Genomic DNA, 27,528 nt, shown 5'->3' with positions numbered 1-27,528 from the left:
AAGGGTGAGGATTAATGTTTTTCATCAAAATATATTTTTGGCTATTGTTTTTTCAAATATTTGTCTGCCCCTTTGTCCCTTTACTTTGCTTCTGGCACTCTCATTTTATGGAAATGGATATGCTTAGTGCCCCAAAGGTCTCCAAGAATGTTGATTTTTCCTCCTTTTTTTTTCTTCCCCTGCCCTTCAAATTAGATCATCTCCATTGATCTACTTTTAAATTTACTGATTCTTTTGCTATTTCACATTTGCTAAGGAGTCACCTTCCTGAATTTTTATTTTCATTTATTGTGCTTTAATTCCAGTATTTCCATTTGGTTCTGTAGATACAGATAGGGATGATATAGATACAGATATAGATGTGGATATAGATATAGATGATATAGATATGGAATATGAATATATATATATATATATATATATATATATATATATATATATATATTCCTCTCTCTGTTGAGACTATCCATTTGTTGTCGATATTGTACTTTTTTAAACATATTTTTCTTTAGGTCTTTCAACATACTTACAATAGCTTCTTTGAAGGCTTTGTAAGTCCAATAATTGGTACCCCTCAGAGACAGTCAGTTGTTTTTTTCTTAATTTGGGTCGCTCTCTCTTGTTTCTTTACATGTATAATTTGTCCTGTAAAATGGACATTTTATGGAATATATTGTAGCAACTCTGGCTTCTGATCTCTTCTCTTGATGGTTATTGTTGTTGATGTCTTTCTTTTGTTTGTTTAATGACTCACCTAGATTAATTCTGTAAAATTTATCTCCCCTGCAATGTGTGTCCACAGATGTACTCTACTCAACCTTTTTTCTTGGTTGGTTTTTTGTTTTTTGTTTTTTGGTTTTTGGTTTTTTTTGGTTTTTAAGTCTAGCTTCTTTGGGGACATCTCTTAATCTGCATAACTTAATTAGCAAATAGCTAATGGTAGTAGGTTGTACTCAGAGACTTTGAGTTACTTTGGCTTCTTCCATCCTTTGCCAGTGGATCTGTTTGTGAGTTGAGGAATGCCTTTACTTTTCTGCCATGCTTTCTCATGTCTTCTCTACATGTGTACAAAATGTCATGTTCAGATAGAGATAAGTAAATTGTTAAAGCCCTGTCTAGTCTCTGTTGAGTGTGCACACAGCATACTGCCTTTCTTACAACCTGGTATATAGGGAGCTTCTCGAGGCTCTCTGTTGCTGTCTCATATGCCTGTCTTGTTAAATTTATGATTGCTCTACCAGTCAGTTGCTTACCCCAACCAGAATTGTAGCCTCAGGCTAGCCAACACATTGGTTATCCTCATTGCCACAAAGTTCAGTATTGTTTCTACAACTCTCAGAGGCTTGGTGAGTTTCCACACCACTTCAAATCAAGTCAGCACCCTTCAGTTACCCTGCTAGTTTTCAGGGCTTGCCTTACCCTTGTCAATTTACCTTTCCTACCTATCAGGGAACTGGCATGGGAACACAGCCTCAAGCTAAAATGTCAGTTTCTCCCTATTCTTATTCAAGGCTCAGTTTAGTAAATATTTTTTAATTTATTGTGTGCCTTTTTCAGTTCCCACTGTCCTGAAGTGTTTCAGGTTTGTTGTTGTTGTTTTCACTACTTAGTGCAGTTTTCTTATTGTTTTTAGTGGGAGAGGATTTATTGAGCTCTGCACTCTGCCATTCTAAAATTCCTACCCTCAGATCTTCTGTTTTTGATTATTTTCCTACATCAGAAGTTGGATGTTTTTTCTAGGAATGTGTATTAATAAAACAATCAAGAACCACTACAGGTATTATGTAGTAGAAGGGGAAAGGAAGTTACTGTGTCACTAAAATATTATTTTCAAACCAAGGTAGTTTGCTGAAATTATACTATGGCTATTTTTCTTTAACTCTTTTAAAAACATCTCTTGGTTTTTAACTTATTTCTTTATGCGTGTATGTAAATGCTACTTAAGTTTGATAAGTTTATTTCTTCTTTAGCCAGAACATCTGAGTAAATAACACACTCTGGCTTTGGCACTCTACCATCATTTATGAACACAAAACTGAACTCAGTAGATGAGGGATCACACTTTTAAGTAAAACTGGTGTGAAATAAAGCTAGTGTGAACTCTTGGCCTTTATTTCTTCAGCATCACTTCCATTATCATCATTTGGTTCATAGTAATAAACTACTTCTGTGTTGAGAAAAGAGGTATCTCTTCTTAACCAAACATCTAGGGAAGCTTATTTCAGCACATGTAAATGGAGATAGAAATAAGTAAAATATTACTAACCAATGTACTTAATATTAAATCATAAATTTAAAATAAGCTCGATTAAGAATCTAAAGTGTCAATACAGTAACACAGTTATTACTTGTGAAAATCATGTAATTTTTAAAAATATTTTCTCAGCTTTTAATATAATTTTAGGATACAAATGACAAACTATTCTTAAAATATCACATATTGTATCAGCATTCCAGTATAAGACTAGTATATAGCTCATGGACTCACTGTGTGTTTTCAGCATTGCCCAAAATAGTCTGTATATTTAACCAGACAAATCCGCTGATGAATTTTTTAAAATATTGGTATATCCTATGAAATATTTAAGACATATATATGCCCAAAAGTTGTTCATTGTTTATCTGAATTTTAAATTTAACTGGAATCCTATACTCCCAATTTGCTAAATCTGGAAACCTTTGCCTACTATACAGTTGCAAAGATTGTCTCATATTTTCTTCTAGAATTTTATAGTTTTAATTTTTATGTTTAGATGTATAATTCCTTTTGAGCTAATTTTTTTATGTAGTGACATAAGGGTTAATGTTTTATTTTTTCGTCATGGCTATGCAGTTGTCCAGGACCATTTGTTGAACAGACTGTCTTTTCCCCCATTGAATTACCTTTCTACCTGTAGCAGACACACACTAAGGTGACCTCCAATGTGTCATGCCCTTGTATAATTCCCTTCCCTTAAATGGGAGCAGAAGTTGTGACTTGCATCTAGCCAATAGGATATGACAAAGGTAAAGGAATTTTGCAAATATAGTTAAAGTTCCAAGTCAGTTGATTTCGAGTTAATTAAAAAGGAAATTCTGAGTAAACCTGACTTAATCAAGTTAAAAGCATTACAATAGGAGCAGGTAGGGCCCCCTGTGGAGAGAGATCTCTTATTGGACTTGAAGAAACAATCCTTCATGGGTTCTACAATTGTGAGGAAGTGAATTCTGCTAACTAAGAGAGGACCCCAATCCTTAGATTTCATGGTGGCCAACACTTTGATTTCAGCCTTGTAAGATCCTGAGCAAAGGACCCAGTTACAGAAACTGAGATAGTAAATTTATGTTGTTTTAAGTTTCTAAGTTTGTGGTACATTGTTGCATAGCATTAGAAAGCTAATATGCTACCTTTGTCAAGAGACTATTGATCACTTATATATGTGATTCCATTTCTGGACTCTATCCTTTTCCAGTTATCTCTTTCTATAATCCTAATGCAGGAAATAATGTCTTCATTATACAGCTTTATAATATTCTGAAATTAGACAATGTTAAGTCCTTTAACTGTACTTTGTCTTCAAAATTATTTTTCTATTCTAGTTCCATTGAATTTTCATATAGATTTCAGATTAAGCTTGTCAACATCTACAAAAGAATATAATGGGGTTTCATTGAAACTATAAATCAATTTGGTGGAAACTGACATCTTAACCATATTGAGTCCTTTGATCCATGGTCACAGTATCTCTCTCCATATATTCAGGTATTCTTCAATTCCTCTCAGTGGTACTTTTTAATTTTCATTGTACAATTATGCACATATTTTGTTGAATTTATCTCTAAGCATTTCATGTTTGGGGATGCTATTATAAATAATATTTTTATTTCAATTTCCAATTGTTTACTAATATAAAAATATACCTTATTTGTATATAGAGGTCTTCCAGAACTTGTGATGGGATTATGTCCCAATAAACCCATCATAAATTGAAAATACCAAAAGCCAAAAATGCATTTGGTACACGTAACCTATCAAACGTCATATCTTAGCCAAGCCTACCTTAAATGTGCTCAGAATACTTACATTAGCCTACAGTTAGGCAAAATTATCTAACACAAAACCCATTTTATAATCAAGTGTTGAATATCTCATGTAGTTGACTGAATACTGTACTGAAAGTGACAAACACGATGGGCGTATAGGTATAAAGTGATTTTAAGTATATCAGTTGTTTTCCCTCATTGTCATGTGGTTGACTAGGAGTTGTGGCTTGCTGCCACTGCCCGGCATTGTAAGAAAATATTATACTGCATATCACTAGCCCAGGAAAGGATCAAAATTCAAAATTTGAAGTATAGTTTCTACTGAATGTATATCACTTTTGCACCATCGTAAGTCAAAGAATCATAGGTTGAACTATCTATCGTAAGTCAGGAGCTGTCTGTATTGTCCTTATATCCTGTGACCTTGCTATTAATAAGTAATTTTGATATTCTGAATTCCTTATTTCTTTATTTTCTACATATATGATCATGTTGCCTGTATAGAATGGCAGTTTTATATCTCAGTTTCCAAATTTTGTGTCATTTATTTATTTATTTTTCTTAATGTACTGGCTAGGACCTCCAATATAATGCTGAAGAGATTTGCTGAGTGGACATCTTTGTCGTTTTTCCAGTTTCATATGGAACTCATTGAGTCTTTCACCATTAAGTCCGATGTTTGTTGTAGGTTTTGCATAAACACCCTTTATCTACTTGAGGAATCTTCTTCCTATTTATAATTTGCTGACTGGTTGTTGAATTTTTTGCCAAATGCGTATTTTGCTTCTATCAATGTGATCATATAATTGTATTTTATTCTGGTAAGATAGTGCATTACACAGATTGATTTTCGATTGTTAGACCAACTTACCTTTTCTAGGATAAACCCTATTTGGTCATTTTATATTTTTATAAATTTTTATAAAAATTTTTATTTATTGCTGTATTTATCTTGCTACTATTTTATTAAGAATTTTTGCATCCATGTTTATGAAGAATATTGATTAGTAGTTTTCTTATAGTGTCTTGTTTTTATATCAGGGTAATCCTAGCATTTTATTACGCATAAAATAAATTGCAGGTATTCCTCTTTCATGAAAAAATTTGCGTAGTTGGTATTATTTTTGCATAAGTGTATGAGAGAATTCATTAATGAAGCCATCTGAGCCTTAAGTTATCTTCATGGGAAGTTTTTAATTAAAAATTCAATTTGTTTAATTGATATAGAGCTATTAATGTGTTCTCTTTTGTCTTGATCCATTTTGATAATTTGCATTTTCAAGTAATCTGTTCATTTTATCTAGATTATTAAATTTATTAACATAAGGCTATTTGTAATATTTCTTTATTATCTTTCTAATGACTAGGGTATATTATGGAGTCGATTTTGTTCCTGATATTGACATTTTTTTCTCCCTTGATTGATCTAAAGTTTAATCTTTTCAAAGAATCTGTTTTTGTTTTCATTATTCCTCTATTTGTCTGTGTTATACTTTATTCATTTCTGCCCTAATCTTTATTATTTCTGTTATGATTCTTTTGGGTTTGGTATGCTTTCTTTTCTTCTGGTTTTTTAATATGGAAGCTCACATTGTTGATTGAGATCTTTCTTCTTTTCTAACAGAGGTGTTTAAAGCTATAAATTTCCCTTAATAAACTGCTTTAACTGCATCCCCTAAATTTTGATGTTATGTGTTCATTTTCATTCAGTTCAATATTTTCTAATTTCCCTTTCAATTCCTCTTTTGACCCATAGGATATTTAGATATATTTCTGAATTGTAAAACAATTGATAATTTTCCAGATAGCTTTCTGTTATTGATTTCTAATTTAATATCTTTGCCTTAATATCAATTATTTTTAATTTGTTGAAGCTTGTTTTATGACTGCATATGATTTATATTGGTGGTTGTTTTGTGTGCACTTAAAATGAATGTGAATTAGGTCAAATTGGTTGACAGTGTTGTTTTAGGTCTTTCATAACACTGTTATTTTCTGTTTACTTCTTCTAACACAAGAGAAGAGTGTTGAAATTTCTCACTTTCATTGTTAGTAATTCTATTTTCATATTCCTTCTGTCATTTTTGCTTCATATATTTTTAAGCTCAATTAGGTATATAGTCACTAAAATTATTTTGATGTTTTGATGAATTGAGCCCTTTATCATTATGAATTGTTTCTATTTTTCCCCAGCAATTTTACTGTTCTAAAATCTACTTTGTCTTGGGGGTACCTGGGTGGCTCAGTCAGGGGCACCTGGGTGAAGACTCTGGCACTTGATTTCGACTCAAGTCATGATCTCAGGGTCGTGAGATTGAGCCCCACATTAGGCTCTGCTCTGAGTGTGGAGTCTGCTTAAGATTCTGTCTCCTCCTCTCCCTCTGCCCCTCCCTGCTCTGCTTGTGAGTGTGCTTGCACCCACACTCTCTCTTTCTCCAAAAAAAGAAAATAATAATAATAAATAAAATAAAATTTACTTTGTCTAAAATTAGCATAATCATTCCAGCTTTTTTTTTTGATTAGTGTTTGAATGATACATGCTTTTCTATTCAGTTTACTTCTAATCTTTGTCTTTACATTTTATGTGAGTTTCTGTAGAAAGCATGTAATTGAGTCTTGCTTTTTGTTCAACCTGAGAGTCTTAGCCTTTAATTTGGGGTGTTTATTTACATTTATTATAATTATTGGTATATTTGGATTTCAGTCTACCATGTTGCTATTTAATTTCTCTCTGTTCCATCTGTACTTCTTTTTGTCCTCTTCTTTTAGGTTAATTGATTATATTTTAATGTTTCTTTATTTCCACTATTGAGTTATTAGCTATGACTATTTGAGTAAAAAAGCCTTTTATATTTACCTACTTTGTTGTCATACATAATTAAGTTACCATTTGTAACATTTTAATTTTCTTTTCATAGGTCCAGGTTCCCATCTGTTGTCATTTCCTTGTTCCTAAAAAACTTGTTTGACCTTTCTTATAGTGCAGGTTTGCTGTTAATGAACTACCTTAGCTTTTGTTTTTCCGAGGGAAAAAAAAATCATTTCCTTTTCATTTCTGAAGTCTGTTTTCATTGGATATAGAATTCAGGTTGAGCTCTTTAAAAATGTCATATCATCATCATTTGGCTTACATAGTTTCTTTTTTTCTTTTTTAAGATTTCACTTATTTATTTGACAGAGAGAGAGGCAGCGAGACAGGGAACACAAGCAGGGGGAGTGGGAGAGGGAGAAGCCGGCTTCCCGCTGAGCAGGGAGCCCAATGCAGGGCTCAATCCCAGAACCCTGGGATGGTGACCTGAGCCAAAGGCAGCCGCTTAACAACTGAGCCACCCAGGTGCCCCTGGCTTGCATAGTTTCTGATGAGAAGTCAGCCATAGTTCTCTGTTTTATGTATGTAATGGTTTCTTTTTCTCTGATTGCTATTGAAGCTGTTTATCATTAGTTTTTGGCTATTTTATTATGATGTGCATTGGGTTCTTGTGTTTTTCTCACATGGACTTTATTGAGCTTCTTCAACAAATTTGAAAAAATTTAGACTATTCTTTCAAATATTTTTTCTATTGTTTCCCCACCCCCATTGTTTTCTTCTGGCACTCCAGTGGGTTTATGTGTGTGTGTGTGTGTACATGTATGTGTATGTATACATATATGCATATAGATGGAAACACATTTACATAAATATGTTAGATTGCTTGATATTTTACAAGGATTACCATTATTGTTTTTATCTCTTTTTTTCACCTTTTCTCTCTCTGCTTCACTTTGGTTTTGTTTTTGTTTTTTTGTTTTCTTTCCCTGATTTTATACCTTTTATTCACTTATTTGTGAAGATTTGACAAAACACGGGGGTTTGGGCTTGGGGTAGCAAATTAATGAAGAAGCAACAAAGTTGGTTTATATGGTCTTCTCAGCGTTCAGTTCCTCATCTCTGATGATAAGGACGCTTTCTACCTCCCAGTACAGGGAGATACCTTCACCTGGGAGATTTATTTCCTGCTTTCAGGCGGACAAAGGAGGGTTGGAGTGTCCTTCGTGCCCTGCTGTTTCTTAAGTAACTTTATTTTTTTTTTAATTACGTCCAGTTAGCCACTGTATAGTACATCATTAGTTTTTGATGTAGTGTTCAATGATTCATTATGTATGTAATGATTCGTTATGTATAACACCCAGTACACATCACATGTGCCCTCCTTAATACCCATCACCCTGTTACCCCCTCTCCCCACGCCCTTCCCTTCTGAGACCCTCAGTTCGTTTCCCGGGGTCCATAGTCTCTCATGGTTCATCTCCCTCTCTGATTTCTCCCCCTTCAGATTTCCCTCCCTTCCCCTATGGTTCTCTGTGCTATTGCTTAGGTTCCACATATGAGTGAAACCATATGACAATTGTCTTTCTCTGCTTGACTTACTTCACTTAACGTAATCCCCTCCAGTTCCATATATGTTGATGTAAATGGTGGGTATTCATCCTTTCTGATGGCTGAATAATATTCCATTGTATATATAATTTGTCATTCTATATCTTCATAAAAACTTTTCTTCTTTAGTTATCTAATGTGCTATTAATCTCATGAAGCGTAGTTTTCATTTCAGATATTGTACTTCTCTAGAAATGCCATGTTTATTTTTTTTTAATGATTTTTTATTATATTATGTTAGTCACCATACAGTACATCCCCGGTTTCCAATGTAAGGCTCGATGATTCATTAGTTGTGTATAACACCCAGTGCACCATGCAATACGTGCCCTCCTTACTACCCATCACTGGTCTATCCCATTCCCCCACCCCACTCCCCTCTGAGGCCCTCAGTTTGTTTCTCATAGTCCATAGTCTCTCATGTTTCATTCCCCCTTCTGATTACCCCCCCTTTCTTTATCCCTTTCTTCCCCTACTGATCATCCTAGTTCTTATGTTCCATAGATGAGAGAAATCATATGATAGTTGTCTTTCTCTGCTTAACTTATTTCACTTAGCATTATCTCCTCCAGTGCCGTCCATGTTGCAGCAAATGTTGAGAACTCGTTCTTTCTGATAGCTGAGTAATATTCCATTGTATATATGGACCACAACTTCTTAATCCAGTCATCTGTTGAAGGGCATCTTGGCTCCTTCCACGATTTAGCTATTGTGGACATTGCTGCTATGAACATTGGGGTGCATATGGCCCTTCTCTTTACTACGTCTGTATCTTTGGGGTAAAAACCCAGTAGTGCAATGGCTGGATCATAGGGGAGCTCAATTTTTAACTTTTTAAGGGACCTCCACACTGTTTTCCAGAGTGGCTGTACCAACTTGCATTCCCACCAACAATGTAGGAGGGATCCCCTTTCTCCACATCCTCTCCAACAATTGTTGTTTCTTGCCTTGTCTATTTTTGCCATTCTAACTGGCATAAGGTGGTATCTCAGTGTGGTTTTGATTTGAATTTCCCTGATAGCTAATGATTTTGAACATTTTTTCATGTGTCTGTTAGCCATTTGTATGTCATCATTGGAAAAGTGTCTGTTCATATCTTCCGCCCATTTTTTGATTTATTTGTTTCTCGTGTATAGAGTTTGAGAAGTTCTTTTTTTTTTTTTTTTTTTTTTAAGATTTTATTTATTTATTCGACAGAGAGAGACAGCCAGCGAGAGAGGGAACACAAGCAGGGGGAGTGGGAGAGGAAGAAGCAGGCTCATAGCGGAAGAGCCTGATGTGGGACTCGATCCCGGAACGCCAGGATCACGCCCTGAGCTGAAGGCAGACGATTAACTGCTGTGCCACCCAGGCGCCCCAGAGTTTGAGAAGTTCTTTGTAGATCTTGGATACCAGTCCTTTATCTGTAGTGTCATTTGCAAATATATTCTCCCATTCCGTGGGCTGCCTCTTAGTTTTTCTGACTGTTTCCTTGGCTGTGCAGAAACTTTTAATCTTGATGAAGTCCCATAAGTTCATTTTATCTTTTGTTTCTCTTGCCTTTGAGGATGTGTCATGAAAAAGGTTGCTTTGGCCGATGTCGTAGAGGTTGCTGCCTATGTTCTCCTCTAGAATTTTGATGGATTCCTGCCTCACATCGAGGTCTTTCATCCATTTGGAGTTTATTTTTGTGTATGGTGAGAGATAGTGTGTCACATTCATTTTTAATAAATATTTTCAGTAGGTAACAGAATCACTTTCAATGAAAGTCTTATTATTGTCTCTTTGAAGGTAAGATGCTTGTTTTTTCTGTTGGCTGTTGAACTTGTTTTGTCCTTGGTTTTTAGCAGTCATACTATTATGTACTGTAGGTGTGGCTCTCTTTATATTTAATCTCCTTTGGATTCATACTGCTTCTTAAATTTGTGCCTTGATAACAGTTTTGAAAAATTCTTTATCTCTTCAAATACTACTTCTTCCTCATTCCCCCTTTCCCTTCTTCTACTAATGTATGTATTGTAGGATTTTGTCATCATGTTGCATGCATTCTTTTATACATTTCCATCCTTTTACATCCATGTCTTCAAGTTGGTCTAGATATTTTCTTCTGGCTTTTATTCCAATTCATTAATTGTCTCCTCAGATATATCTAATCTGCAATTAAGTTTTTAACTATATGTATTGTATTTTCAGTCCTAAAATTTCCATTTGATTTTTCTTCTAGTTTATAGTTCTCTGCAGTATTCTCCATGATATTATTTAATTTCTTAGTTGTAAATAATAGTTACTTTAAAGTCCATATTTGATAATGCCAACATGTAATTCTCTTGTGGTTCTATTTCTGTTGTCTTTTTTTCTCTTGTAAGTTTGTTATTTTTATCTTTTTGTATGCTTCCTTATTTTTTATTGAATGTCAGACGGTGTCTCTGAAAATATTATTTATAATATAGGTCTCTGATGTTATCTTTCTCCAGAGAGAATTTGCTTTTTCTTCTTGTAGGCAGTTAGCTTTGATTCAAATTACCTTAACCCAGTTTGGGACTGTGTGGATTTTGAAGTTCAACTTCAGTATGTGCATGGGCTTTTCTATTTCTATTTTATTTTTACTACTAGCTTTTCAGGGTCTCAATGAAAAGCCTGGGTTTTTTGACAGGACCTCTTTCTTGGCAGGCTCTGAAATCCAAATTTTGTTTCCAGCCCTGTGAGACTGCTTGCAGCTCTTCTCGGCTTCTCAGCTAGCATCCTAATTTAGAACATCTTGAACCGAAAAGTGACAACTAATGTCAAACTATCTTTTCTTGTTTACCTTCAGTCTGGGATCCTGGCCTCTTCATGTCCTCACTACCTTGGTAACACATCAGTGCCTTCAAACAGATTTTTTGAAACAGTTTGTCGTCATAGTTATTCATGAAGAGAGGTTGACTGAAATAAACTAATCCACAATGGATTTTGCTCAACCTTTTTGAGAATTTGGAGGTACTAGACCCTGAAGAAATTCTATAGAGTACTTAATCAACAAATTGGAGAAAGTTTGTTGGTGCCTTCCTTCTGCTGTGGTTCCTTTTTATGCTTTGACTAGACATCCATCCTCTACCTAATCCCCTTACTCTCCAAAGATCATTCAATATAATGTGTAGATCTGAACACTGTAGTTTTAATTATATTATTTCAATTTAATTTTTTTTAGGTGTTTTCATCTGTGATAGGCCTTCCTTCTTTCTTTGTATTTTTCTGTATCCCCATACGAACTTCAAGTCTTGATTCCTTCGGGTACTGAGTAGATTATTATTTTATTTCCTTCCAGCTACTCACCATTTGGCTCATTGATCATCTCCTGTATTAGGTGGGTATAGAAAATTTAAAGTGAAACTTCTTAAACATGACATTTACACAATTTATACTTTGTCATCTACCTGACATTCTGGCTTCATCTATTCCCCATCCCCCTGTTCACCATGCTCTGGACTACTTAGGGTTTATCATACATACTCATCTTCATAATTCTTGTTTTTCTACTCATATTTCCCCCTCTGCCTGAAATGTCTTATCCTACACACACTACACACCCTCACACATACCTTTATCATTAATAAACTCCATTCTGTCTTCTAAAATTTGGTTGAAATATATTCTCTACTATGAAAACTTCCCAACTTCCCCTTCCCCCACTACAGGCAAATCTAATCTCATTAATGCTCTGCTCCTCAACTCTTTGCACATAAGACCCATTTATTTATTTTTTTTATTTTTATTTTTTTTAAAGAGAGAGAGCACAAATTGTGGAAGGTGAGGAGGGCCAGAGGGAGAAAGAGAATCTTATGCAGGCTCCACGCCCAGCACAGAGCCTAATGCAGGGCTCAATCTCATGACCCTGACATCATGACCTAAGCTGAAATCAAGAGTCAGACACTCAACCAGCTAAGCCACCCAGGCACCCCTGCACATCACTCTTTATAGATATTATCACATAAAATGTTTTTCCCCTTAGCCAAAATTTGAGGGTCATGAAGCCTTGCGTTCTCTTTATTGAGCTTTGTATTCCTGTTGCCTAGGACAGTATCTGGTAGATACTGCAAGATCCCCGTGCTGCTTGCTAACCCCAAGGTGGGAACCTGTACTTTTGGGTAAATTACAGAAAAGGAGGAGGATAATAATATTGAATCTGTTTATCCATAGTATTTTGTTTATATTTATGCTTCCGTTATATGGTTAGACAGTTATACAAGACTTGGCTTTTAGCTGCACAAGTTTTATCCATTCCTATGTATCTTACATTTCATGACTCTACTAAAAATTAATCATTCCTCCCCAAATATCTAGCATCCTGACCCTTTCTTTGTACATTTAGCACCTGAGTAGCACCCAAAAGCAGGGAACAGAAGGGAAGCTTATTTTAAGTATTTTTAAAAATAGTTTTAGGATTCCATTTGGGAGTATCTTTTACACATTGGATGACACCATTAACTGAAAGAGGATTTGGGGGGGAAACACATTAACTTTACATTTTGAAAGCCCTGCTTATCCAAAATTTTTGTAGTTCTTTCTTCTGAACGTAATGTTGTCTGTCTCAAGATTTGCCGGCCTTGTTTATGAATTGAAAGTCAATTATGTTAACACTGATTTTTTAAAAATAACTCAAAGTAGGAATCCTGAGACAGTTGCCTTTTATTTCAAGTATTACATCTTGTAACCTGTTAGCCTATTCCTAATCTAGGTTGATATAGCACATATGTTTTTTTTAGTCCTTTAATATAGTTCTTATTTTAAAACCTTTACATGGAGCACTCTAGAAAATAATATAATGATCTGGTTTAAGTTTAAATTCTCATCTCAGAAGCATACAGTGTCCTTATCATTTACTGTTTCACAGATCCAAACTAAATAGGCATTGAGACCCCTGAAAGATATAAGTTGGAATTTTCCCTGAATTTGTGGAATTTTGTATAAAACTTTAAACACTCTGAGAAAAGGTACTTGTAAAAAAAAAGTAAGTGGCTCCTGAAAAAAATAAAATGCATTTTGCCATAAATTATCATCAAATTCCTTAGGATACAAGTTAACCATTTAGCTGTTGATACTCCTGTTTCCTGTTTATTGGTTCATTCAACAAATGTTCATTACTTTAAGTATCTTTTATTTATAAAGACCAATGTCATTGAAATGTGAAGTTGAAAGTAACGTTGCCCCTGTCCTGAAATTCTACATAGTATGCACTGGAGTGGGGCCAAACTATATGCAAAAAACATTATTTATTAAGCACATTCTATCTCTTACTGGGGTACAACAATAAACAAAAGTAATGGTATCTTTTGAGATCTCCACCCTCAAAGAGTTTATAGTTTTCATAAGTGTAAATACTTACATATCACAGGGAAACTTAAAGATGTCAAAACAGCTAACAGATAACTATTATGGAGCAAGATGAAATAAATAAAACAATAAAGGAACGAGCAGAATACTCCTGGGGTGCCTCATGGGGAAGGCACAACCAAGCTGATCTGGGAGATGAGGAAACCACAATGGAAGGAGGTAGTGCTAAACCAGCCTTGAAGCAGGAGTAGCATTTCAAAGGCTAACAAAGGAGGCAGGGCATTTGAGCACAAGGAAATTGTATAACATTTTTTATTAATTTCTAAATGAAGTCTTTTCTCTTGATTTTTTACAGTACACTAAACTAGCTAATAAGCAATGTCCTGATTTTTTTAAGACTTTATTTGAGAGAGAGAGAGAGCACGAGTGGGAGGGGCAGAGGGAGAGGGAGAGACATTCTCAAGCAGACTCTGCACTCAGTGTGGAGCCCAGCTCGGGGGCTCACGACCTCACGATCTCAGTCTCACGACCCTGAGATCATGACCTGAGCAGAAACCAAGTCGGAGGCTTAACAAACTGCACCTCCCAGGCGCCCCTCAATATCCTAAATTTTTTAAAAGTCAGTCCTTGGCTCTATACATTTAAAGGACTAAGATTTCTTTCTTTTTTTTTTTTTTAAGATTTTATTTATTTATTTGACAGAGACAGAGACAGCCAGCGAGAGGGAACACAAGCAGGGGGAGTGGGAGAGGAAGAAGCAGGCTCATAGCAGAGGAGCCTGATATGGGGCTCGATCCCATAACGCCGGGATCACGCCCTGAGCCGAAGGCAGACGCTTAACCGCTGTGCCACCCAGGCGCCCCTAAAGGACTAAGATTTCTAAAAGCTCTTGAGTCCCCATGGAAGGGCTAGCCCTTTAAGGGTGACCATCTTAAATCTCTTTGTTTTGGTAGTTCTCTGTGCTTTCAGAAATGCTTCTCATGAGGTCTCTTCAATATCCCTGGTCAGCAACCACCTATATGGGGGGGGGGAAGGGTATAGAAGACTAATCTTTAGTAAAAAGGCTGTGATTCATTTCAGGAGATCTTGGTATAATAAACAACAGCCAGGTTTTTCCCTCCCTCCTGTTTCCTACAAGTACACCACAGGTTATATTTCTTGGTATTTCTTAAATACTCTTTTTCAGGAGAGTTTATTTTTACAATCTAGTTTCAAAAATACAACACAGATACTTTTTCCACCTCAGCCAACAACATAAATGCATTCCATGACCTCCCCTTCAGGGAAAGTTGTTATGTTCAAATGGTGTTAACTTTATGTTTTCTAGAAAGTATACTAAGAATTCTTTGTTAAGACTTACCTTCATTCAACACAAACTAATCCTGTTTGCTTCCTTTTAAAAAGAACTACATTGAAGCATCTGCCTGCACTCCTTGTTTCCATTCTTGAGGCTGACTGTCACTGGAGCTAGAGAGAAGAAGGCAGTGAACAGATCAGGGGGAGCTCTGTTTGGCCCCCAGGATATACTCTATAAACACAGGATACACTCTACAAACATAAAGCCAAGAAGAGCGTGTGGGAATATTGGTGTAAACTGTTAAGAATCATTTTCTTGTGCTGCCCCCCTAACTGAATCTAAGTACAGTTGACTTTATTACCCAGTGTTTTGTTTTCATTTTTATGCCTATGAGGCTTGTCTTCTCCACTTCTAATTTGTCTTTATTTCATTTTCTCTATAAGATTATTTCACCTTCTTTCTGATCTTCATTAAATTAAAACTAGCCTTGTGCATCTGTTTCCTTTGGTAGATATAGAAAACCATGTATAAAGCTGCTTTTTTTTTTTCTTTTAGCAATGCTATCATATATGTAAAAGCAATTTGAATCAGTACCACTGTTGTGTATTTCTGTGGTGAATGGTTGTGCCATCCCATCAAAATATTTAAATCCCACCAAAGTATTTGGGGTTATCCTCACAACTGTATGTTTGCCTTATTCAATCTTCATTTGTATTTCTTTAAGATTTAATAATCAGATAAATTAAGATACTGATTTAAGTTTTTTAGTGTGTGAATCACGTAAGGCAGTAATGTTGTTAAAAAAAAACAAAAAAAAAAAAAACCAGAATTTGCCAGGGGAAATAGAACCAAAGGACATTCAGTAATTTTGCAGTAAGTCTGTTAGTTGATAGCTGAACGTTTATTGATTTGTATAATTTTTCATCTAACCCTTTTCTTTTCCTTCATCTCCTTGGGGTATAACAATCCAGTCCCTGGGTTTTCTGGCTCTTAAAGATAGCCTAAGCTATAGAAATCACCAAACCCAACCCGCTATTTTACAAATGTCTAAATTGCCTAAGAGATGTAAAGTGACTTGCCAAATACAAAAACAAAAACAAAACAGAACAACTCGTAAGTGGCAGAACTAGAATTCTAATCAAAGTCTTTTGACCTCAACTCAAGTATACTGTCAATTACTCCACACTCTCATTTATTCTTACAGCAAATCAACACATTCCAACTTTCAAGAAACGTAGTAATGATTAAAGATTATGAGGCTTAGCCTTTTCGGAGTCTGGTAGTTACTATTACAAATGTTGGCACACTTGTGGTATGCAGATCCTAAAAGTTGGTATAGTATTTGGTATCTGTTGCAGTATTCTGTCATCTGTACATCATCACGTGTCTGTATTCTTTTATATCTCATAATTATTGACTTTAATGTGTTTTAGATTCAATAATCCTAGGTTGTGCCACAATCCCCGTGGGAACTAGAATAAGTTATTAGAGCCTCGCAAATGTATTTGACTGCTGCATTCTGTTACTTTTCTCTTCCATTCATAGCCTACAGCTTCAGCTGCTGAGCAGCAGGAAGACTTAAACCTCTAGGGCCCATTAGATTTAACTTGTTTACTGCATTGATATCTATATGTTAAATGACAAGAGAGTTCAGGTTATTGAATAATTTAAAATTCAGCTCTAATTGGTGTCATCTGACCTGGAAAAGGCCATGGATGATGCCAGGAGCATGCTGTGAATTTCTTATAAATAATTCATAAATTAGATGATTCATTTGCCTGGATGTCTTCCTAAATGCAAAAGTTTGTAAGTTATAACTGATGATATAACACCTGTAAGTATTTAGTTCATAATGCTGGAAGGTAATCTACCTTGATGATCTTCTAGCAAAATCTGCCAGTATAGGAGAGTTAATTGCGCTGGGGAGAATGAACATTTATTTGGGATGAGACTTTGGCAAACCGTACAGTGCAGCTGTTGCATTACATAGCTTCTGTCAGCTTGACAACTGGTCCATGTAAGTCTGACTTTAAAAATGCAGCATGTCATTCTATGTCTTATTTCACATTAATTCCAAATATTCTGGGTAATGCAATGACCTCTCCCACACATAGTAATTTAGCTTTAGAAATATTTAATATAGGTCTTGAATTTCTGACTTCTCAATGAAGGGCACAGGGGAATATTTTGAAGTTATAAAATTGAGATTTTCACTCTTAAAGGGCTATCTGTGGGAATCTGAGGATTGTTAATAGGGTGCTTGCCAGGATAGTAAATTAGTATTTGCCATCAGAGACATGAATATCATCAATAGATCAATAATATTTATTAAAATTGTTAACCACTAATTCTGTGGCTAACAATTCATAAACACATTATAAATAATCACTTCCTAATCGTGCAGAGTAAATAACTACCTGTTGCAAGAAGTAATTACTGCAGTTTAATTCACCTCTTTTCTTATGGCTTCATAGCAGAGAAATTGGCCAGGCCTGTAAAAATGATTTGCAGAAACTTAGAAAACATCACTGTTTACTTGTTGATCGTGTTTCACAAAGCAATACTGCAGGTGTTATTGTGTTTTTTAACATGCGAGAACACAGGAAAGCCTTGTATCACCATAGGAATGGTATGTGATTGTGCGTGTTCATGTGTATGTTTGCACACATGTGTGCCTGCATATGTATATACAAGATCATATCATACTGTGTTTTGAGAGTCTTCTAAAATGTCATACACAAAATAAAACAAAACGTCATATTTTAAGAAGGTATCTTAAAGATTCAGAAAACCCTCTTCCAACTCAGAAATTTACTAATTTCCACTTTCAGAAAATTCTTCATTGTGTCCAAGCTAAGTCTCTCACATTTTTTTTAAAACCTTATACTTTTCTCGCGTTTTGTCTTATGTTCCATATGTTATTTTTATGTTGTCATTAGCATGTATCTACCCAAGTTAAAAGACATTATATTCCAACTATGTCATAAGCCTAAAATGCCTGCAATTTCTCCTTATCTTTCTTTTGTGCTGTGGATCCCATAGCAAATCACATCAAAGACTTCAGTGGCTTTTTTTGTGACACTTGTAGAGTCTCAACATGTAGTCAGAGTTTGTGGTACCTTTTATATAATACAAACCCTACCATGCTACCATTTTGAACTCAACTTTTTTATTTGTTGTGATCTACAGATCAATTTCCTGTCTAAACTTATTTTTTTCAATTATACTGTTTGTTTTCCCTGCCTGGGTATATTCTTCTGCATGCTTTTCTGCTAAATATCATTCTTTTCATCTCTGATTAAGCACTCCACTCAACTCATTTACATCACAAGATAATGTGTGATAGCCCATCACAAGTCATATTATTCAGTTTGCTTATTGGGTTTTAAGCATATCTTAGCATATGCATAGAGTCCTTTAATTGGAGGAGCGCTCAATGTAATCATCAGGTTTAATTGGCAGGCTACAGCAGGCCAAATCCAGTATCATGAGTTAAGAATGGTTTTCAACTTTTTTAATGGTTGGGGGAGAAAAGAATATTTCATGAAGTGGGAAAATTACCTTGAAATTCAAATTTCAGTGTCCATAAATAAGGTTATACTGGACCAGTCATTGATTTATGTATTACCTCTTGCTTTCACACCACAAAAGTGGAACTGAGTAGTTATGACAAAAACTATACAGACTACAAAGTCTAAAATGTTTGTCATCTGGCCCTCTACAGAAGTTTGCTAACCTTTGCTGTAGAGCTATGAAAAGGAACAAGTTACAGCCACATGCCATATTGTACATAAACTTTACAATTACAATCTTGGGTAAAGAAGTCAGACACAGAAGAATATATTTCATATTATTCCATTTATACTTTAAAAATAAACAGGTAAAACCAAGTTCTGGTATGGACTTTTAAGCAGGGAAGTTATTCCCATGAAAGTCAAGATAGTCGCTCCCTTAGGAGAGGTAGAGAGCAGTGATTGTGCTGTGCCATCAAGGGTCTTCTGCATATAGGCAACGTTCTGCCTCTCACATGGTGGTTACACGGGCAGACATTGTCTTGTGATTATTCACTGAGATGGTTGTATTGATTTAGTGCACTTTTCTATGTTTATTGTGCACTTTTCTATGTTTATTGTATTTCATATTAAAGAAGTTTTTGTTTTTTTTTAAAGATTTTATTTATTTATTTGACAGAGAGAAAGACAGCCAGCGAGAGAGGGAACAGAAGCAGGGAGAGTAGGAGAGGAAGAAGCAGGCTCCCAGCGGAGGAGCGTGATGCTGGGCTCGGTCCCAGGACTCTGGGATCACGCCCTGAGCCGAAGGCAGACACTTAACGACTGAGCCACCCAGGCGCCCTCATATTTAAGAAGTTTTTTAAAAAGCTACATCATGGAGGGGTGCCTGGGTGGCTCTTTCAGTTGGGTCGCTGACTTTTGTTTTCCACTCCAGTCATGATTCTTAGGGTCCTGGGATCAAGCCCCATGTCAGGCTCCCTGCACAGTGAGGAGTCTGCTTCTCCCTCTCCCTCTGTCTCCTCCCCCCTGCTCATGCTCTGTCTCTTGTTCTCTTTCTCTCTCTTTCAAATAAAGAAATAAAATCTTTTTTTAAAAATTTAAAAATTAAAAAAATAAAAATTATTTTGAATTATTTAAAGGTATTGGTTTCACCAAGCACTTAACAAAACAAGATATCCAAATAGCTAATAAGCATATGTTAATTACTGTCATTACATATCAGGAAAACATAAAATAAAATCACAGTGAGATTTCACTACATACCAGATGGGCTTAAAGTAAAAACATACTATCAGTGTGGGCAGCTCTTTCTGCCCACAGGTCCTGTCCCTGTGCTTTAATAAAACCACCTTTTTTGCACTGAAAAAAAAAAAAGTGTTAATGTGAATGTGAAGCAACTGGGACTCTCACTGTGCTGTTGGAGATGTAAGAGAATGACCACTCTGGAAAACGCGTTGGCTATTTCTAATAAATTGAAACATATGCCTACCCTGTGCCCCAGAGAAATAAATACATGTTTCTAGAAAAAAGACTCATATAAAGGGGCACCTGAGTGCCTCAGTCAGGTATGCATACGACTCCTGATTTTGGCTCAGATCATGATCTCAGGGTCATGAGATTGAGCACCACATTGGGCTCCATGCTGGGCAGGGAGTCTGCTTAAGATTCTCTCTTTCCCTCTCCCTCTGCCCCTCCCCCCTTAAAAAAAAAAAAAGACTTGTATAAGGAATTTCTAGCAGCTTTATTCATAGTAGCCCTAAACTAGAAACAACCTAATCTAATAAGAGAATGAATAAACACATTTTGATATATTCATACAATGAAATACTATGCAGCAAAAAAAAAAAAAAGAATTATATATTGATACAGGCAAAAACATAAAAGAAGCTCAAAATTATGTTGAGCTTAAGAAGCCAGCCACAGGGGTGCCTGGGTGGTGGCTCAGTCAGCTGAGTGTCTGACTCATGATTTCAGCTTGGGTCATGATCTCATCGTTGGTGAGACTGAGCCCCTCATTGGACTCTGCACTCAGCGCAGAGTCTGCTTGAGATTCTCTCTCTCCTCTTCTGCCCTCCCTGATCTCTCTCTCTCTCTCTGTCTCTCAAATAAATAAATAAATAAAATTAAAAAAAAAAAAAAAGCTAGCCACAAAAGAGTAGCATGCTGTATGATTCCATATATATGAGGCGAAACATAGGCAAAACTAATCTATGGTCATAGAACTGAGAATAATGGTTACCTCTGGGAGTGTAAAGATGTTGGTTTGACTGAAAGGGCACTAGGAACTTTCTGGGGTAATGATTACATGGGTATATGCAAATGTAAAAATTTATCAAGCTGTACACTTAAGATGTGTGCATTTTAGTATATGTAAATTATGCCTCCATTAAAAAAAATCTATTGGTTCCTAAATTAGTGTTATATGTCTGAAAAATTCATATCAAACCCATATGCCAGAGACAGCAGTTTGGGATTTGTTAGTTTAAGCCTTAGTTAAAAGAAGTTACATTTGTAAACATCTCATAGAAGGCATGGAGCAGCAGTTCCAGAAAGAAAAACACATCTGTTTCATTCAGGCCCATTGTGACTTCCATGCGTCCCAGAGGCAATATTTGTCTCAACTTCACTAATAAAATAACTTAATTTCTTATATTCAGAGTCTAACAGGCAGTTTTCTATTTCTTCTCTCTTCCTCTTCCTTAGTAGCACATAATTCAGCCTAATCATGGATTCTGATTTTCATTTCTAATTTTCTGTGACCCATAACCCAACTTGACTTTTTCTACTTCTCTGATACAGTTAGCCCCTAGTCACCTTGCAAGTCCCGGTGCTCTACACACAGTAAATATAGCCCCTGACCTCAAGAATTGTTGAGGCAGAGAAGTCAATGATAACAACAGTAGTAATAATTATAATAGGAAACACGGTTTGAATACTGACTTTAGGTTAGACACTATCCAAAGCACTTTATATGAATTATCTCATCCAGTATCACAATAACCCTAAGAGGCAGTGCGGGATGTCAGGGTAAGACTGACATCTTTTGTATGAGGACAGAGATGAAGAACCTATTATCGCAAGCATTTTAACTCTGGCCCAACCTGCAATCCTCACTGCAGCAAAAAATGGATAACCGAACTCATTCTCTTTAGAAGTAATCTGCTGTAACTGCACATGTCTCTTGGAGATCCTCCCTTCCCCCCCTCCACACACACACATACCCCATAATGTTCTCCTTGAAAAAAGTTTGGGTAAGTAAAAGGGTTTTTTTTTTCCTTTTTGTAAATTAGTACTCTTATAAATTGGCACCCTTGATAACTGCCCGTCTGACCGTGTTCTGTTTTGAGGTAGATGGTGTCTTTAATCCCTGTTTTAGTGATGAGAAAACTGAGGGGCAGGCAAGTTGAGTAATGTGCTTTATTTGTTTTGTATTGCTGTAACAAATTACTACACATTTACTAATTTAATACACACACATTTATTATCTCACAGTTTCTGTGGGTCATGAGTCAGGCACAGGTTAGTTGGGGCCTCTCTCTGCTCAGGGTCTTAGAAAGCTATAGTCAAGGTGACAGCTGGGCTGTGTTCTAATCTGGAGATCTAGGTCCCCTTCCAAACTCACATGGTTGTTGGCAGCATTTAGTTTCTTGCATCTGTATGATAGATGTCTCACTTTTTGCTGTTAGCTGGAAACTGCTTTCTGCCCCAGAAGTCATTGCCACCTGACCCCCTTCATTGGTCCTCCCACAACATGTTAGCTTATTTCTTCAAGGTCACCCTCTGACATTAGGGAGGGCAGCAGACCCTTTTTTAAAGGACTACTTAATTAGGTCTGGCCCATATAAGATAATCTCCTTTTTATTAATTCAGAGTCAGCTGATGAGGAGGAGCCTTAGTTACATCTATAAGGTCCCATTGGCCATTTACTGTAGCATAATAATGGGATTCATATCTCATCATATTCCCAAAGTCTACCCACACTCCAAGGGGGGGAGATAATACAAGGTGGGTACACCAAGAGGACAGGAATCTTGGGGACCATCTTGGAATCCTGCCTACCAACATGCACAGTCACCCATCAGGTAATTGGCAAAGCAGTGTTCTCTTTGAGTAAAGTATGTATCAAAATCATAATGTTGAACTGCCTCTCGAAAACAGAAAAAGTTAACTACCAAAGAAAATATTTTTTAGTATTCCAAATACCTGACATTTATAATAATTTAATAATTAGTACCATTAACATAAGTATCAGCTATGTCAATACCTAAAAATTCACCTATGTAAATAATGTTAAGGGACAAAAATAAGACTATAAAATAATACATACGTGCTATTGTTATGTTGCTAATACATGGGTTAGGAAATATATGATAATGTTAAATAGTTGATTTCAGTTTCCAGACCTTTAAAAAATTTACCTGTCATTTTTTAAATATAATAATTCTATAAAAAGATAACTTACAATACAAAATAGCAGATGATAAATGTTAAATATTTGTTTTGACAGTAAGTGCTACAGAAGTTCAGAGTAGGGGAGATTAATGTGGACTAGAATTTCCCTTTAGTTGTAAAATAAGGTTAATTTTTTTATGAGGTAGTTTATCATAAATTTTGCCCTAGGACTAGTTTCTTTTCTATAGCTTGCAACCTATTCAGTGTCATCTGCTCAGTGTAATGGGTTATGTGTCTTCTTTGAAGAGGACCATGTCTTTTTCCCAGATGTGACTCATTCTTGTTTGAATAGAACTCCTTTAGTATTGCTGTAGAAATTCAAAATCCTAAGAGTCATTGTAGTAGCCCTCTTTTATCAGAAAATAAGAAACATGGTGTTGCTGTATATCTGTTGACACTTTTTACCAATCAGTTCATCATTTTCAACTGTTGCAAAGTTAATTGGCAGGATTTTCTCTCCCTTCTGCTAAGGATCTCAATTATTCATTTATTCCATATCTCCAGAATAAGATAAGCATCTCAACTGTTTATGAGTTCTAATTTAAAAAGAAGTTGTGGTAGACTGAATAATGGCCCCCCCCCAAAGATTCCCATGTCCTAATTCCCTGGAGCCTGTGAATATCTCTTTATATGACACAAAGGATTTTGTAGGACAAGAGACTTTATAGATGTGATGAAGTAAATGACCTTGAGATAAGGAAATTATCCAGGATTACCTGGGTGAACCCATTTTAACCAAAACAGTCCTATAAGAGGGACACAGGAGGAGTCAGATGTCCCATGACACAGATCAGTGGTTCTCAAAGTGTGGTCCCAGATGAGCAACATCAGTCTCCTCTGGCAACTGGCTAAAAACACAGCTTCTCCAACTCTGCTCCAGACTTCCTGAATGTAGAACTCTGGGGATGAAGCCCAGCAATTCACATTTAACAGTTCCTCCAAGGTGATTCTGCTACATGCTAAATTTTGAGAATCACTGATTATAAACTAAGTTTTGCTCTCCTGATAGAACAGGCTTGAGGCGAAAATACTGGGAGAGCTCACTCTTTTGGCCTGCCAAAGGTAATTTGTAACTACTTCCTTCCTGTGTGAGTTGTATCAGGCTATAATCACTTGAACAGCTTAATTGAAAAATCACTTATGTTTATAGCTGAAATTAAATATGTTTTGTATTTAAATAACTGCTTTTGATTAGAATCATATTTTTTGAAAGTGCTCGGTTTTATTTGTGTGCTGTGAAGATATTTATAAAAACTCATCAAATCTCTAGCGGTAACTAACATCCTATTCAATATAAGATGAAACGTTTTACATCAAATTTCATTGTGTGTAATGGACAAAGGGCATTAGAAAGGGTATTTAAGGTGACGGAATGACATCTAATGTTTTTGCCTCTTCTCAAAGTTGATTTTATGTAACCCTCATTATTGGCAACTCCTGTCATCTTGCTTAAGCAGCAAATAGCAACACTTTCTTTTTCTCATCCTTATGGATTTACTGAAAAGTAGATTGTTTGAAAATGGTTTTAGCTTTGTGGAACATGTCCATTTAGCTGTGTGAATATGACCATTTATTATTTAAGAAGACAAAACAGCAACCTTGTTTTGGTAAACATATATCATTGATTTCTGAAAAGCCAAAAGAACTCATTTCAGTGTGCTCTAACCTGACAAATGATTTTGTGGTCCCTTTTAGGTATCCAACAGGAAAAGCACTCTTCGGTCTTCAGCTATGGAACTAGATGGTTCCTACTTGAGTGTATCCAAATCACAAACCTGCTATCAAACCAAGCAGAGACCTAAGTCTGCAAACCAGGACTCAGCTTCAGAAGCCCTTCCGAAGTTTAGGAATAATTCTTTGAAACCAGCAGACTTTCGTTATCCCACAACGGACCTAGACAGAGTGCCATCAGAGACCAGAACATGTGATTATGGATCCCCAGGGAGAAAACTAGCAGGTACAGTCCCTACAGAGAAGGTTCCATCAGTGGAACTGAAGATGAAAGAATGCCAACCCCTGAAGCCTACTCCATCCAGTCAGTGTTGTGCTCATAGACTTTCTGAAAATGCAGATCCTATTCATGAAAGCCATCCTACACACATGGCCCCTCAATATTCCAGAACACATCTGGAATCATGCAGTTATTGTGGGCTTTCCTGGACATCCCTGATGCATGGTCAAGGGACACAGCAGTCTAGTGAAACTGATGTCAAAAAGCAACTCTCAGAAAATAGAAGACAGCAACTTATGCTTCAGAAAATGGAGCTGGAAATTGAAAAAGAGCGCCTTCAGCATCTGCTGACCCAGCAGGAGACAAAGCTCCTCCTAAAACAGCAGCAGCTTCATCAGTCTCGACTGGATTACAATTGGTGAGTCTTAGTTGTTGTTTCAGCAATGACCGTAGCTTGGAGAACACAGTGTAAAGTAACTGTTGTGCTACTGTAGCACTTGCGAAGGAACAGAGGTTCCTCTGGGGCTTGGCTTGCTCAAGATGCATACTCACTAGGACAACTAAGTAAATTCCACTATCTTCTTGGGAAGACTTAGAAAATTACCTTGTCTTCCAGAATGTTAGCTTAGAATATCTACTTCGGAGCGGTCCATTGTCACTTTTGCTAGATTCCAAAGAGAATATTTTTAAAAGATAGGATTGTATAAAAATCCTTTGCTGTTTGTGGTCATTATAGAGAATATTGGGCATTAAGTAAAAATTTGAGACTTCAGGATATGGAATCAGATTGCAAAGCAAAGTGATTAACTATTACCATTCCATATTTATGTTTATCCACCATAATATAAAATATAACAAATGATAGGAGCCTTTTCAGTTCGGCCTTTTCTCATTATGAAGCATAACCTGTTCAATAACCAATTCTTATAAACTTACCCACACTTAAACTCTTCCTCCCTTAACAATTCTTCCCTAAGAACAGTGTTGTAAAAACTAAATTGGTATTTTGAGATTATATAGCTCACCATAGTTTTCCATGCAACATCATAAAGTTTGCCATCTTCATTTATTTGAGGAAAATTAGTAATAAATCAGACATAATTATATTTTAAACATAATAATATGTTATTTAACATATTTAACATATTCCACCAGCAGAATTGAAGATAAAAGAATGGTGTTATATGCAAACAATGAATCATGGAACACTACATCAAAAACTAATGATGTACTGTATGGTGACTAACATAATAAAAAATTTAAAATAAAATAACATAATATGTCATTTATGTCTTTAAAAAATAAATTACAAGTTGTCATAAGGAAGTGCTTGTATATATATATATCCCTGTCATTTCCTTCTTGATCAAACTTACTATTTCCCCATTTGTACACACTCATACATCCTATACAGATACACTTAATTTTCTCTCACTTAAAGATTCTGGCTAATATTTTTTAGATTCTAATTTCTTTGAGAGTTCCATCTTGACATTTTTCTGTTAGTGTAAAACTTTTCTTGCAACCAGGAATGCTCTTCCTCTTTCTCTTCATACATGGTCAGACAATTCTACTTTTCATTGTCGAAAGCTGGAGGCTTTTAACGTAACTGAAAATGGAGGCTCTTATAACAAGATTGTCGCCAAACGCCAAAAGGTTGCTTCAGTTTTATGACCCCAGTCTCTAATCCTCCAGTTAATGTGTAGTCTCTCCTAAGAATGTTATTTAACAAACATTTGTGGAATGCCCGTGATATGTGGGAAATTGTTCTAGGCACTTAAGATAGAAAAATGAATCAAACGTGGTCTTTAAAGAGAGCACAGTCCAGCAGGGGAGAATGGATAATTTTAGAATAGGTTTCATGTTCATCTGAACAGCACTGTTTATTGAAATAATGCTACATAATAATGGTAAATAGGCATTGTGTTCATCAGAACAGCACTGTTTATTAAAATAATGCTGCATAACAACAATAAAGTCTTTATTGTTCTCTTGATCATCCTAGCTTAGATGAGAGAGCTATAAAAGTTTTTGAGCAAGTTTTGTTTATGCGTAAATTGCAAAAGTTTATACATATTTATAGAGCTTTTATAAACTTTTTTTTTTTAAATAATTATAGATTGACAGGAAGTTGCAAAAATAGTAGAGGTTCCCCTCCAGTTTCTCCCAATGGCTATGTCTTACGTAATTATAATGCAATGTCAAAATTAGTAAATTAACATTGGTACAATGTGTGTGTCTAGCTCTATGCCATTTTATCACATGTGTAGACTTGCGTAACCACCACAGCAATCAAAATATAGAACTATTTCATCACTATAGAGATATCCTTTTTACTACCCCATTTGAGCTGCCCACCCTTTTATGCCCTCTCCATCCCTAACCCTTGGAACCCACTAATCTATTCTCCATATCTATAATTTTGGCATTTTGAGAATGTTATATAAATGAAATTACAGTGTGTGAACTTTTGATACTGGCCTTTTTCACTCTCTATGATGTTCTTAAGATCCATCTAGGTTGTTGTGTATATTGTACCTTTTGATTGCAGAGTCCTAGTCCATGATATGGTTATACCCTGATCTGT

The 27,528-nt window shown here is 35.8% G+C and overlaps 1 protein-coding gene across 8 annotated transcripts in view; it reads left to right on the top strand.

Annotated features, from left to right (window-relative positions):
• The window catches only part of KIAA1328 (KIAA1328 ortholog), a 335,798-nt gene that overhangs the window by 185,963 nt on the left and 122,307 nt on the right, over positions 1 to 27,528 (top strand). For all 8 annotated transcript variants that reach the window (XM_026496213.4, XM_057313119.1, XM_026496212.4 and 5 more), the window contains one exon: positions 24,686 to 25,359. In XM_026496213.4, coding sequence (XP_026351998.4) covers positions 24,686 to 25,359 — 674 coding nt within the window. The remainder of the gene's footprint in view (positions 1 to 24,685; positions 25,360 to 27,528) is intronic.

This window comes from Ursus arctos, unplaced genomic scaffold, assembly GCF_023065955.2.
Source record: "Ursus arctos isolate Adak ecotype North America unplaced genomic scaffold, UrsArc2.0 scaffold_17, whole genome shotgun sequence".
Lineage (NCBI taxonomy): Eukaryota > Metazoa > Chordata > Mammalia > Carnivora > Ursidae > Ursus > Ursus arctos.
Note: the sequence above shows the minus strand (reverse complement) of the source record. Positions and strands in the feature narration are given on the sequence as shown.